At 58.5% G+C, this 14,135-nt stretch overlaps 1 protein-coding gene across 3 annotated transcripts; it reads left to right on the top strand.

The window, feature by feature from the left end:
- The first annotated feature begins 2,272 nt into the window (after positions 1–2,272).
- Positions 2,273–13,780, top strand: CHGA (chromogranin A). 3 transcript variants are annotated; one of them, XM_087813845.1, is made up of 8 exons: positions 2,273–2,318; positions 3,014–3,060; positions 5,384–5,477; positions 6,324–6,392; positions 7,427–7,525; positions 9,465–9,872; positions 10,585–11,054; positions 13,304–13,780. In XM_087813845.1, exons 1-8 carry the CDS (start codon positions 2,273–2,275, stop codon positions 13,385–13,387), a joined length of 1,317 nt encoding a protein of 438 aa, XP_087669971.1. In that variant the 3' UTR covers positions 13,388–13,780. The 3 variants fall into 3 exon arrangements, with proteins under 3 accessions (XP_087669971.1, XP_087669970.1, XP_087669973.1); XM_087813844.1 differs by having other exon boundaries at positions 9,465–9,878; XM_087813847.1 differs by lacking the exon at positions 9,465–9,872.
- The last annotated feature ends 355 nt before the right edge of the window (positions 13,781–14,135 follow it).

The raw sequence follows: 14,135 nt of genomic DNA, 5'->3' as shown, positions 1-14,135 counted from the left end.
AAGTGGTTCGACTTTCCTCATGGCAGCTGGGCAGTGCACATCCAAGCGCCTTAAGAACGACCATGTTCTTGGGCCAAGGAGTTCACCTACTACTAAGTGCAGTCATTGCAAATGCTAGAGGTTTGTGTACAAGACTGTTCCTTATAACAACAGCAAAAAACTAGGAAACTTGCCTGCGTGTTACAAATTGTGGCACGCAATAGATGGTAGGGGACCAGTATACTCCTGACATAGATAAATCTTTATGATGCAGATCGGTGCAGGACATTCAGGATGACCCACATCAGGAGGGCCGGAGGCACTTAATCCTTCAGTGCGCAGCTGAAGTCCTGCACCGGGAGCTGCCTTTTACAGAAGCAGCCATCTCAAGGCTACGTGGACTCTATACTTTAAAATTGCTGATGCTGCTTATCTCTGGGTGGCGTGAGTACAGGTGCTTTTCCTGTATTTCTGTGCATTTCCAAGCTTTTTGAGATGGACTGTTACTGTTCAGCTATATATTCCAGGCCTTTCCATTCTACCTCCTCACTGTTCCTTGAACACACCAGGTACATTCCCCCCTCGGGTATTTGCACTTGCTGTTCCTTCAACCTGGGCCCCTTTTCCCTGGACACATGCAACCCCTCTATTTCACCAACTTCAGGTCTTTGCTGAAACATCCCCTGCTGGGTGAGGCCACCTCAGATCCACCTTCGTTATATTTAACGTATAGCACCCCTTCCCCAGAAGTCCCCCTTCCCCGCTTCATTTCTGTCCCTAGCACTTGTCTCCTCCACCTGACATGCTGTGCATTTTATTTCTTTACTGTCTGTCTTCTGTAAACTCCGTAAGGGCCGGGCTTCTGTCTGTTTTGTTCATGCTGTATCCTCAGCACCTAGAGGAGCTGGCTGCTGTTCTAAGGCATTCTAAGCACATAGTAGGTGCTTAACAAATAGTTGAAGAGATGAATAAATGCATGAACAAGACCACTTCATCTCCTCTGAGCTCCTGCCAGGTTCTTTTTTAGGGGCTGAGTGGGCGCAGGTGTGGGGCAGGAGGCAGGAGGCAGGAGGCAGGAGGCAGGAGGCAGGAGGCAGCAGCAGGAGATGGGGGGTCCCAGGAAGGAGGGGCTCTGGACACTTCCAGCCAATGCCAGACAGTAACTCAGACGCCAGGTTCACTATGACATTGGAGTCAGGTGGCAAAGGATTTCTGATGTGATCCCTGGTTGAGAGTAGCAACGTGGCCGAGCAGGAGAGCCCCAGGGCAGAGGGAAACAAACCGGGGAACCAGCCTTGCACACAAAACACAGGTTTAGAAAACACTCAAGAAGAGGTGAGAGCTGTTCTCAAATACACGATGGGTTATCGCGGCAAGAAGGTGGACCTAAGAGGCTGACTAGAGCCAACGAGCAGAAGTTACAAGGACACCTATTTTGGTTTGAGATCAAGAACTGTCCCCCACTTTTCCCTCACCATCCCCCATGAGAGCTGCCCAACAGCAGCCAGAGCCCGGGATTCCCCCCCGCGTGGGTTAACCGTCCACTCAGAATATTCAACAATTATCTATCGTGTTTCCTCTGTGCCAGTGCCGTGCGGAGCACTGTGAAAGCAATGGAGACTAAATATTATTCAAATAAGTACATATACGGTACAGTTACAAACCGGGAAGGCACAAAACTGGGTTGCCAGGAAGAGGCCTTAGACGGGTCGGAAACCCCTCTAGGGCCTCCTAGATATTTGGGGAGCCCTAACGGTGAGCACACCTCCCCTGCGGAGGAGATGGGGGAAGCCTGCGGGGCAGACCGGTGCTGTGCCGGATCGGCAGGGCCCTCGGCGCGCGCTGCAGTAGCCCGAGGCCCAGAGACGCGCAGTGCCTGCCCGAGGACACACAGCAAGCGGGGGCGCGTCGAGTGGTGGAGTCCCCGTGCGCCCGGAAGCCAGGTGCCTGCCCCCTGGACTGACTCGCAGGCGGTGAGCCGCGGGGACCGGAGGCACGAGGGGCGAGGCCGAGGGTGGAGTGGAGTGCGGCGGGACCCCCGGAGGGTGGGGAGAGGGGGGCGCGGGGCGGCCCGATGACGTCATTTCCGGGCCCGGGGGTATATAGGGAGGCGCGCGAGCGCCGCCGCCGCCGCCGCCGCTCCCGCAGCATCTGAGCTCCGCGCAGAGGGGCTGGTGGGCGCACCGACAGACGGACGCACGCGGACCCTGCGACCGCATCCGCGCGCCCGCGCCCTCGGCAGCCCGCCGTGCCCGGCCCCAGACCTCCGGCTGCGCGGCGCCCCGGGCTCGCCATGCGCTCCGCCGCCGCCCTGGCGCTCCTGCTCTGCGCCGGGCAAGGTGAGCGAGCGCGGAGTCGGGGGGCCGTCCCGCGCGCCCCCGGCCGGGCCCGCGCGCCCCGCGCCGCCCCCGCGCGGCGAGTTTCAGCACCGCGGACAGCGCTCCCGCCGCGCCGGAGGCCCGGGGCCGCCGGCCCGACCCTGGGCACGCTCCGGACCCCGCGGGGCAGGGCCGCCGGGTGCCCGCGCCCCACGCCCGGCCCCTGGTCCTCGCCGGCCGGCCAAGGTCACCGGGGCAGGCGGGAGGGCTGCCGCCCGCCCCGCTCGCGCCCCTCCCCGTCCGCCCTCCCGCCGCGCCCCGCCTTCCTGCCCTTGACTTTTGCCCTGGGCACCCCCTCTCACAGCCCCTGCGTCCCCGTTCCCCGGGGTCTCCCCCGCCCCCGGGCTCTCCCACCCGCTCCCATTCAGCCCCGCGCCGTTTTCACAACACTTGCCTTCAGCGCCCACGCCCCCTCCGGAGCCGGAGCTTTCCCAAAGGGAAGGGTTAAGGCTTTCGGGGCAGGCCCTGGGAGACACCCCCGCGGGGCGGCAGCCAGGGGAGGGAAACAGAATCAGCCGCAGCCTCTCATTTGGGTGGGGGCAGTTTTGAGGGGGAGCAAAGAAGCGAATGGGCCCCCCATGAACCTGGTCAGGAAGGAATGGGGTCCCCCCTCAGAGCAGAGGAGTGACCCCAGCTCTTTCTCTTTTTCTTCCCAGCCATTGCCCTCCCTGTGAACAGCCCTATGAATAAAAGAGACACTGAGGTAAGAAGGGGTACGGGGATGCCCGGGGGGGGGGGGGGGGACGGGACGGTAGGAGGCCCCAGTGGACACCTTACAGCCAGCTCTTGGGCAGCTGCAGGAGTGAGTCTGGCATAAAGCCAAGAGCTGGCACTGCGGCTGCTGAGGCTGGGGACAGCTTGCAAAAGACCTGAAAGGCTGCTGATCGCCCTGCCACCCTGCTGGGGGGCTTCCCCAGCTTCCTGGGAGCTGAGTCTGCAGCCCAGTGGGGCCCGTGTCTCACCTGCTGGACTGTGGTGTCAGACCCACTGTCTTGAACATTCCGAATCTGGCGGACCTGCCGAGGGCTGCTGGGGGCGGCTTTTCTGTTCTGTGGTTGTGGTTGTGCACCGACATGCGAGAGCCAGGCCTGCACCTCCCCCTTGGCTTTTCCCCTGCCCCCAAGGCCCTGCCAGCAGCACACCGCACCCCTCTCAAGCCATAGCTCTCCCAAAGGGCCACAATGAAAACATTCTCGGTCTTGGCTTCTGCACCTAGGGTCCCGGCCAGTTAGGGCTGATGGTGGATGTCACCCAGGAAAGGGAACTTAGGAGATACTGGTGGGGGGTTCTGTAGCCAACAAGAGACACTCCATGTTGGGTGTATACTTGAAATTCATTCATGTCTGAGCTGCGGCTGTTCTTCCAGTCTCTGGTGCTCACAGATACCTCCGCATGAGAGTCAGATAAATTTCTGCTCCCCACCTTTCCAGGAGTTTTCTTCCATTACAGAGAGGTTATGGTCAAAACCCAAAGCATCGATTTGTTCAATTATGTTTCCTACTCGCAGACGGGCCTGTATTTAAAACTCTACTGCTCGTTGTAGCTGTGAGGTCTGGGGAAACCTCTTAACTTCTCTGAACTTCCCCTTTTTGCATCTGTAATAATATTTCCCTTGGGGGAAGCTGTGAGAAATAAGAGTCAGGTGTGAGGTGCCCGGCACATAGTAGGTCCTCAATAAATAGGCACTGTTATTTCTAGAGCTTCCCTTCTCGATTTCCCCATTGTTCTTGGGATCCGTAACCAGCTCCTCTCTCTGCAAATCTGTCCTCGTGGGCTATTGGTTGTCTTTGTTCCCAGTGCAAGGTCTGGGGTTGCAGGGAGGGCAAGGTGCAGGCTGCAGGCTGCAGGGCCCTCCGTGCCAGCTCCCTTCTGGGAGACATTTAGGTCACCATATTGTACTCAGGAGCCTGGGGTCAGGGACAACAGAACAGCTGTTTAAGACCTGAACGTTCCCTCCTAGGATGCTGTGACAGTTGTACAGCCTGTTTGCCAGTTTGCCATCCTGGATCCTTGGGCAGGTTGCCTTGGCATCCTGTAGACACAGCCTTCCACCCCCTCACTCCCTACCAGCATTGCCTGGTGCATGTCTGACACCTCTGGCCCCTCCTCCTGGCTCTAGACAGCTGAAGCAGGTTGGGAGTGGTGTATCCCTCCCTGGGTGTGTGTGGCACTTCACGCTTTATAGTGTTTTCCCATCTGTGCCTTGTCACCCTGGGAGGGCCGTTGGGAGGTTATTCTCACTCCTGTTTCACAAGTGAGGAAACTGAGGCTCCTCCACCAAGAGGTCAAGTCGCATACTCAAGACAACGCAGCTAGGATACCACACGACAGTTGGCACCACCTTCAGATACCCATTTATCAGGTGCCTGATCATCCACAGCACCTTGCTAGGCACTGGACAAGACTTTCAGAAATACGGCTGCTGTTGGCCTGGGATGGGCACCCAGATTTAGGGGATGTGTGCCCACCTTCAGCCAGTGGATTCATCCAATGGCTGAATATGGAGCCAGATCATGAGGCTGTCACTCCCTGCATGTGACAACACCGTGGCTGTTGGGAGACAGCGATCCAAGCCCTGTTTCCAGACAGGGTCGAGCCAGACAAGGCCTCTGTGCTCCTCTGGGTGGTCCAGAAAGGCTTCCTGGAGATAGCTGACCTTTGGGGCATCTGCAGGACTAAAGTACTTTTGCAAGACATATGTCTGATGCCCAGGAGCAGCTTCCCCATCTTTAAAGAAATCCCTGGGTATGAGAAGGCACCAGGTACCCACCCCCATCTTAGAGGGACACCTGCTGGCCAGGTGATTGGAGTGCCTGGCACATGAAAAGTACCATATAAGGGTTTTCTGTTATCATTGCTATCACTGTCTGGCTGGTAAAGCAGAGCTGTGCCCCTGAGTCAGGCACCCATGGATTCCTGAAGACAAGAGCAAACGCCCTATGTTCTCATTAGAAATTTGCCCTGGAGCCTTCAGGGGCTGAGTCCCATGCCCAAACCAACCCCAACCTGCCCCACTCTCCTTTCAGGTGATGAAGTGCATCGTTGAGGTCATCTCTGACACGCTCTTCAAGCCCAGCCCCATGCCTGTGAGCCAGGAGTGTTTTGAGACGCTCCGAGGAGGTATGAGCCAGGCTGGGGGTGAGGGGCTGCTGCCTGCTGGGCCGGAAGGCGAGGGCGTGGGTGTGTGGCCTGTGATGGAATTTAGTGATTTAATTCCTGTCATTGACCAAATGCCGGCCTTGTCCAGGCCTGTGCCACAGTCTGAGTGGTACAGGGAGATGGAGGAGGTACAGGCCCTGTACACCTGGAGCTTACAGACTAGCAGAGGGGACAAATATGAACACAGTTAGTTAGGATCCTGGGCAGAATGAAACCAGGGCTGGAAGAGCAGTCACCAGAACGTGAGCTCCCTGCAGGCAAGGATTTTGTGTGCTATATCCCCAGTGTCGGGCACAGCTGCTGCCACCTGGGAGACACCGTATAGATACGTGACGAATAAAGGAGCATCGTGGGTGGGCATGAGAAGGAAAAAGCTTTGCCAAGCCTTCGACCAGCTGTTGGATAGAGCCAACATTAGCATTGGGGTTGGGGGTAAGAGAAAAGGTGGAAACCAGTAGGTAGAAAAGTGAAGAAAGGGCACCCCGGGGGGGCCGGACAGCATAAGCAAAGGCATGGAGATGGGGGATATGTGCTCGAAGACACCCATACCTCACCTCGGGGCTGCCCTCTCTTGGCCGAGGGCGGGTGGGGGGAGAGTGGCTGACCTTTCTGTTGTAGTAGAAAACCGACCGATGCTTTGGAAAGGAGGTCATTTCAAAAGTGTTATCTCAAGACCCAATCTTGCTGCTGCCACCCAGGCTTTGAGTTTCCAGAGCAAAGTCCTTGTGCTCAGCTGAAACTGTTGATGGCAATCGCTCCCTTGGCCGCTCTCTGGCAATGGCCCATAACGACTCTCCCTCATTGCAGATGAGCGGATCCTCTCGATCCTGCGACATCAGAATTTGCTGAAAGAGCTCCAAGACCTTGCTCTCCAAGGTATTTCCAGCCACTGCACATGAATCTGGGTAAATTCCAGTGACTGAGAGTCAGGAAATCAGGTGGAAGGTCCGGGGGTCCCGCTTCTCTCTGATACATGGGTATTTCCTTTCACCTGGAGAGTGGAATGGAGGGGTCCTCCACACCACCTGGTCCAGTCTGCCATTGATATAGGTGAAGAGATCAAGGCCCAGAGAAGTTTAGTGTCTTGCCCAAGGTCACACAGTGAGTAGGGACATGCCTAGACCAGATGCAGCTCTCCCAGTACCCCGTGGTCTCTGGAGTTCAGCTGTTGCCATGGGGGCACTTTTGAGATTGGGTGGCTGAGAGGATCTCTTTCCTCTGGGCACACTCCCTCACCCACAACCAGTGTCAGTCTTCTGGCCATTCCAGAAACTCCTATCATGGGGGGGATAATCATCAGCTGCTGAGTTGGCCTTGGCAAGGGGCCACCATCAGGAACAAGGCACAGGTGGGGACAGTGCCAGGTGGCAGCAGCAGGGAGAGGGGTCTCTGGCTCATGGCAGCAGGTGCCAGCCCTGGGCTTGGATGCAGGTATGTGTTTGGTTTTCTCCCAAGTGTCTGAGATTATGGGGTCCAGGGTGAGCAGGATTTACCTGAATCAAGAGCCCCCAGGAGGGTAACAGTCCCTGTTGCCTGCTGCTGCAGGGTCTTCCAGCTGCCAGCCGGGTCCTGAGGGGGCCCCACTCTCCGCCTCCACCCCTGGGACCCTCTGCTCCAACTGAGTCTTTGTTGCTCTGCAAGGTAGCAGGCAGGGCTTGCTCTCATTTTCTAGATGAGAAATTGAGTCTGGAGGTGATAGGGCCATCTGATGGGCCCCAGCTGGGAGGGGACAGGGGCAGCCAACCCTTCCAGAGTCCCCAAGCTCTCATCCCCCTCCCCCCCCGACTCTTACTGGGCAGGCCTGCAACATGATGTGCCCAGTGCCCAGACGAGGACATGGACACTTCACTTCCACAGACAAATGTGCTGGCTCAAACCACATGGGACTTTTCTCTCCTTTCTCCTACCAGGTGCCAAGGAGAGGGCCGGTCAGCAGAAGAAGGACAGAGGTTTTGAGGATGAGCTCTCAGAGGTTCTCCAGAAGCAAAACGAGCAGGCCGAGCTCAAGGGTCAGTGCTGGCCAGTCCGGCCGCAGACCGGGGGGGGGGGGGGGGCGACGGTAACGGTAGTCATGACAGCCCGAGGGTTCCCGGAGGCTGAGCCCCTCCTCTACGCCCTGTAAGGTAGCTACTATTTCTTTCCATCTACAAATGAGGCCAGAGAGGTTAAGTACTTTGTCCAAGACATAACTGAAGATGTGAACCTGGGCCTGCCTCCCTCCAAAGCCCTCCATGGGTCCCATCTGCCCACCAGGGGCTGACACTCCAGAGCAGGAGTGGCCGGCCTGGCAGGTGAGCAGCTTTGACTCGGGCTTTTCCCAGTGGCCACTGCAGCAGGGCCCCTGCCTGAGCACCTGCCATCCCGGGATTAGGTGGCGCCTTAGCATAGCCAAGTTGCAGGATGATCCAGGAGAGGTAGGTCTGAAACACTAAATTAACCTGGATCATCTCTCTCTCTTTTTTTAAATATTCTGTGTTAATCCTGACCTGAAGGTTTTCTTTCAGTTGCTTTTCAGAGAGTGGAAAGGAGGGAGGGAGGGGGAGAGAGAGAAACATTGAGAGACACACATCAACTGGTTATCTCCCGCATGGGGAGCGAACCTGCAACCCATGTACGTGCCCTTCACCGGGAATTGAACCCGTGACCCTTGGGTGTGCGGGCCAACACTCTAACCACTGAGCCACACCAGCCAGGGCTCTCTTTTTTTAAATCTTCGCCGGGAAAATATGTTTTTCATTGATTTATTTTTTTTAGAGAGACAGAGAGAGAAACATTGATGCGAGAGAGAAACATAGATCACATCATCGGTTTCCTCCCATACCCACCCCGAACAGGATGACACTCCAACCAACTGAGCCACCTGGCCAGGGCTGGATCATCTTTCTTGAGACCAGAGAGCTTTTAGGGGTCAAAGAGATCATGGCGTAGGTCAAAGTGATTCTCTGTGACTCACCCTCCTACCTGCAAACACCCACAAACTGCCCCAGCAGGCCTGCTGTTTGCATGTGGAAGGTGGATGAATGAGGCGAGTTTCCAGGAGCCGGGTTTTCAAGGACCTTCCCTCGGGAAGCCTGCTAGTGTGGCCCAGGTGACCTCACATTGGCCATTGGCCAGGGCTGTCTCCCTAGTGGCTGCTTGGAGCATAGCATGGACTCCCACATGCTGGCGCCATGGGAATGAGGGTCTGGAGGACTATGGGTGTCTGCCATGGGTTTCAGGAGGGGGAATAGCCTGGGGTGTGTGTGTGTGTGTGTGTGTGTGTGTGTTGAGGCTTCAATAAGGGAAGCAGCCATGTGTGTCAGCGCAAAGAGCGCCCTGTACTCGGCATTTGGAAGCTGGAGTCAAGGCTCAGCTCTGCCGCTTGCAGACCAGCTTTCTGAGGATCAGTTTGAGTTTCTGTAAATGGATGGGAGCACTTTCACCTGGAGCCCTGGAGTCAGATGGTGGGATGGACTAGCTGGTGCTTGTGCGACAGTAACCATTCTGGTGATGGGAGAGACTTTTACAATAGTTAACAGGCTATCTTCAAAGCAGAAACAAGACAACGCTTTTTAATGAAAACTGCAAATATTGAGGAATTGAGCACTTTCACAGGATGCTCAAAACAGAGAAGCCCCACAGAAAGGTTAAGGAACTTCCCCAAGACCACACAGTAATTCAGCTGATGTCCTAATTCTCAATTCAGGCTCTATTTTCTGGGGTCATCTTGAAAGTCTTTTTTTTTTTTAATCATATCTTTAAGAGGTAGAATTACAAAGGAATGCAATCCTTTTGTGCTCAGGTCAAACCCAGACACGGAGAGGGTAACCCCAGTTCCGTCACGGGTGTCCTGGGCTGGGCTTGTTGGAATCACCAAGATACAATGACTAAGACCTGAAATTGGGTCTGGGGAGACCTGGAGTGCAGCCTGGTGCTCAGGGCCTCACTTTGCTTCTGTTCTTTCTGCAGAGGGGACAGAAGAGATGCTCGCCAAGGACTCTGCGGAGAAAAGGGATTCCAATGAGGTGAAGAGTGGTCAAGACACAGATCAAGACGGGCCCTGGGCCTCCCCAGAACCCGGGCAGGGGTCCAAGGATGAGGCCGACCAGGCCCCAGGGGAGGAAGAGATCACCAACACCCATCCCCCGGCCACCCTCCCTGGCCAGAAACACCCAGGTCCTCCGGCTGAGGGGGACAGCGGGGACCCCTCCCAGGGTCTGGCAGACAGAGAGGAGGGCCAGGGTGCAGAGCAAGGACAGCAGGCAGGGAGAGAGGACGACGCCGGTGCGGAGGCTGGAGAGAAGGCCGTCTCTGAAGAAGGCCCCTCCGAAGCATTGAACCCCCACCCCAGCCTCGGCTACGAGGAGGCCCCGAGAGGCGAGAGTACGTATGATGTCTGAGGCCTCGGCAAATGTGCGGGAGAGGGGGGGTGCGTGCGAGGGGCACCTCATCCATGACCTCATGCCACCTCCACAACCACCCTGAAAGGAGGTATTATCTCCATTTTGCTGGATGGGAAACCAAGGCTCAGAGAGGTTAAGTAATTTGCCCAACACACAGCTAATTTGTAGTAAAATCTGAGATTCTAACCCAGGTCTGTGTGGCTCCAAAACCATGCACGTCCGCTATTCTGCATAGATCCTTCCCCCAACCCAGGAGGCTAGAGGGCCTCTGTGGGCTGGGTGGGCAGGCTTTGGGGACAGAGGGACCGTACGGCGGGTGGGAGCAGGCTTCTCTGGGCACAGTCGTCAGCTTCGACCAGGATTTAGGGAGACCCCGGCTCCTCCTGTGGGCCTTGTCAAGTCTCCCGTCCCTGCCCTGCTCCGTGACCCCTGGGTCGAGGGCTTCTACCACGAGAGGGCTACAGGAAGAGGCGGGCTCCAGCCCACCCCTCCGGGCTCGGAGAGGGGCTTACAAAGCATGGTGTTAAGATGGCTCTTTCCCTCCGAGCAGGGTCATGACCTGGACCCGAGTGTGGGCTTGTGGTTCAGCGGTGGCCACAGAGGGGCCCCCGGGGAGAGGCGGGGAGGGACTGGGGAAGGTGGTGACCCCTCCCTCGTCTCCTGCTCTTGTCCACCGCCTGCTCCAGGTTGGTCCAAGGCTCTGGCTGTCGATGGAGCCGGGAAGACTGAGGCTGAGGAAGTTCAGTCCCCTAAAGGGAAGGGGGAGCGGGAGCGGTCCCGGCAGGAGGAGATGGCAGGGGCCCCTGGCGGCCTCCGGGGCGGGCAGAGCAGGGAGCTGCAGGAGCAGGAGCAGGAGCAGGAGGAGCGGCTCTCCGAGGAGTGGGAGGACGCCCGGCGGCGCAGCGAGGCGGACCAGCTGGCCAACGAGCTGCCGTCGGAGAAGCGGCTGGAGGGGGAGGACGACGAGGACCCCGACCGCTCCATGAGGCTCTCCTTCCAGGCCCGGGGCCGTGGCTTCGGGGGCCCTGGGCTGCCGCTGCACGGAGGCTGGAGGCCGTCCCCCCAGGAGGCCGCGGAGGCGGGCCTGGCCCTGCGGGGGCGCAGCTACCCAGAGGAGAGGAAAGAGGAGGAGGGCAGCGCCAACCGCAGGCCCGAGGTCGGTATAGGGCGGCGGCGAGCCGGCCAGGCCCGGGGTGGGCCCAGGGGGCGGCTGCACCCAGACCTGCGGCTGCTGCCCCCTGGAATCGGGGACCGGAGAGGAGCTCAGACGGGGCTCTCCGGGACGCCGCGGAGGCCTGGGCGCGGGCGGGCCTGGGGAGGGGAAGAAGGGGCGTGCCAGGCGGACGGCAGGTGACCCCGGCTCGCAGAGGGCACCCAGTGAAGCTGGAGATGGGCGCGCTCAGGGAAGCGCGTGGGAGCCGGGGAGGTGTGAGCTGGGCCCGTCTCCAGGGGCGCTGAGTGGCCACTGTCCTGAAGACAGCAGGGAGCCCGCAGGTTTGGGAGCAGGACGAGAGTAATGGGCGAAGCTTGGAGCTCTGGAGGGACAGAGCTTGGAAACCAAAGGACCTGGCAGGGACTGGCCTGAGCAGGGCCACTTGTTGCCTAGGGGATCCAAGCCCAGGGCACCATTGGCCTCAAGAGCTGGGAGGGCATGAAAGGACGGGACACTTAAGGGACAGTTGGTGTCCTGGGAAGACCCCATGGTTGGTCCAGCCACGTCCTCTCCTGGACCCAGCAACCCAGGCACACCCTCCTCTTCAGGTTCAGGCCCTGCCTCCCACCCCTGAATAGCAGAGGGGGAGGGGGCAGGACCAGTTGGACCTCCTGCCAGGGGGTGAGTGAGTGGGGGAAGCAGGTGGGTGCCTGAAAACCTGGGCTCTGCCTCCTTCTAGCTGTGTGACTTTGGGCAGGCCACTCTCCTTCTCTGAACCTCATGGGTTGCCCCATTTGTGAAACGGGAGAAAGGCTTCCTTTCTGCTCACCTCATTATCATGATCAGAATACACGTGAGCTCGGAGCACCTGGCCGTGCCCAGGGCTAGGGCTGGGAGCTGGGGTCCCTGGCAGGCAAGCGACATAGCCTTGGAGCTGGAGGAGACCTTGGGGGTGGTCAGTGGTTCAAGCCTCAGGGCCCAGGTGGGAATCCGGACCTTATGGGGGCTGGGACCTGTCCACCCAGAAAAGAACTAGCCCCTCTCTCAGGCCTCCAACCCTCTCTCTGGGTCTGGGACCAGGGTCTTGGCAACCTGAAAGGAGGCGGCTTTTTCTTGGCAGCTGGAGCCAAAGGATGTCATCTGCCTATGTCCCCAGGAGACTAAGGGGACAGGGCTACAGGAAATAGCAGCTTGTTCCTCAGCCCTAGCTTTTGGACCCAGGTCAAGGCTGGGCAACTTCCATCACCCCCTTCCCCATCCTAGAATGAGCTGGGCGGGCCAGCTGCCTTCCTCACAGGCAGAGGGAGCCCCGGACTGCAGGGAGGAGAAACGGGGACCACTCCACTCAGCCCAAGGGTCTCCTTAGAAATGGCCCCAGCATCACAGAACTCATGCCCCAGGGGCTTCTCCAAGACAAAGGGCTCTGGATCCCTGTTTCCATGGCGACCATTGATGTCTGTTCTAAATGGGCCCCTGATGGGGCTGTCAGTGCTATTCCAGTGTGGGGGTGAGGGGAGGGTACACTCTGCAGCCTGGCATCCGGCAGGGGCCCTGAGAGACCGCCCCTCCCAGGTCAAGGCCAGAGGATGGCCTTCCCTGACGCCTGCTCCAGGTTTGAGGGCACAGTCTCATGGGCATTAGGCCGGCTCTGGGCACCTGGAAGCTTCTTGAGGTTGGAGCACCCATACAGGCTCACAGAACGTGCCCAGGAACCACCCTGTCAACCAGAGCTCAGGCCCCCCAGATCGGGACCAAGGATCGAATGCTCAGCCCGAGGCAGGTAGACGGAGGCAGCTCTCACAGCCTCTAGCCTGTGTCATGGGCCCAGGGCAGCTGAGGCAGGGAGGCCTACAGCAGACAGGGAACCCAGGCCTGGGCTCACCCTGGGAGCCGTCATCATAGCCCACGCTTGGGATGGGGACTGGCGGGAACTCTGAACCAGTGGCTTCATTTTCCACGTGCCCTCCTGGAGCCATTCAGGAGTCAGCAGGCCTGAATGAGAGGCCACCAGGGGCGGTGTGGGGTTAGGGCCCTTGTTCCCTGACATTCTTGTGCACAATACTCAGCAGCCCTGTAGGGTGGCAAAACCGTCTCCATGGTACACAGAGGCCTCTGAAGCTGAGAGAGGCAGAGCCACATGTCTAAGGCCACACAGCTAGCCAGCGGCACAACCAGTCTGGCTGCCTGCATGCTCCACGATGCTGGCACTGCTCCCTGGGCCAGTCCCTGCATAACCTCGCCTTCTCTCCTAGGACCAGGAGCTGGAGAGCCTGTCAGCCATTGAGGCGGAGCTGGAGAAGGTGGCCCAGCAGTTGCAGGCACTGCGGCGGGGGTGAGGCGCCCGCTGTCCCCACCAGTCAGGGCCCCCAGGCATCCTGTGGTCCTGGCTCTGTTGTCCCCTTTACAGGTCCTGGCCAGCCGACCTGTGCATTGCTTCTGGTAGGCAGGCGGCTCCAGCCTGCCCTGGCCCAGGCCACCCTGTTGCTCCCATGCCCCTTTCCTCCTGCTCTTGACCCCAGTGCGCCCCTCTGCAGGGCAGACCCCTGCGACTTTAAACGATGATCCTCTCTCTGAACACAGGAAGCTTTCTAGAATTTTTCCTTCCACATCAGAGCCATTGGCACAACTGCAATAACCTCTGACCTTTCGGTGAAAGCTGAGAACTCCTGAATGTAATATATCCTGTACAAACTGTCTCAAAGGAAAAATAAACCTGCTCTGGGCTCTCTCCTGTTTCTGTGAACCCTTCCCCCTCTTGACTCAGTGAGGTGGGATGGACTGGTTTCTGGCAAAGGGACAAGGGGAGGTTCGGTCCCTCTGGGCAACTCTGGGCAGCTTCCTAGCCATGGGATCTTGAGCAAGGGCATCAGTTTTCTCATCTTTTCTAAAATGGGGTGCTGACATCTGCCTCACAGTGCGTGGGGATTAAATACTACACGCAAAGGGGCCCCGGTTCCTTCCTCTCCCTCACTTCCCAGCCACACCTGAGCTGGGCCCTGAAAGGTGGGGTGAGTTTGGGAAACAGCATCTGCTCTCCATGGTGCTGGGGAGAGGCCCTGACAGCCCCCCGGGGTGGGGGTGGAG

Source organism: Miniopterus natalensis, chromosome 1 (genome assembly GCF_054644295.1).
Source record: "Miniopterus natalensis isolate mMinNat1 chromosome 1, mMinNat1.hap1, whole genome shotgun sequence".
NCBI classification, from domain to species: domain Eukaryota; kingdom Metazoa; phylum Chordata; class Mammalia; order Chiroptera; family Miniopteridae; genus Miniopterus; species Miniopterus natalensis.
This window is presented reverse-complemented; position numbering and strand designations above follow the sequence as displayed.

Coding starts and splice junctions, on each gene's coding strand:
- CHGA (XM_087813844.1), top strand. CDS start 2,273: ATGCGCTCCGCCGCCGCCCTGGCGCTCCTGCTCTGCGCCGGGCAAG. Junction 6,393..7,426: donor CCAAGACCTTGCTCTCCAAG/GTATTTCCAGCC, acceptor TTCTCCTACCAG/GTGCCAAGGAGAGGGCCGGT. Junction 11,055..13,303: donor GCGCCAACCGCAGGCCCGAG/GTCGGTATAGGG, acceptor CTTCTCTCCTAG/GACCAGGAGCTGGAGAGCCT.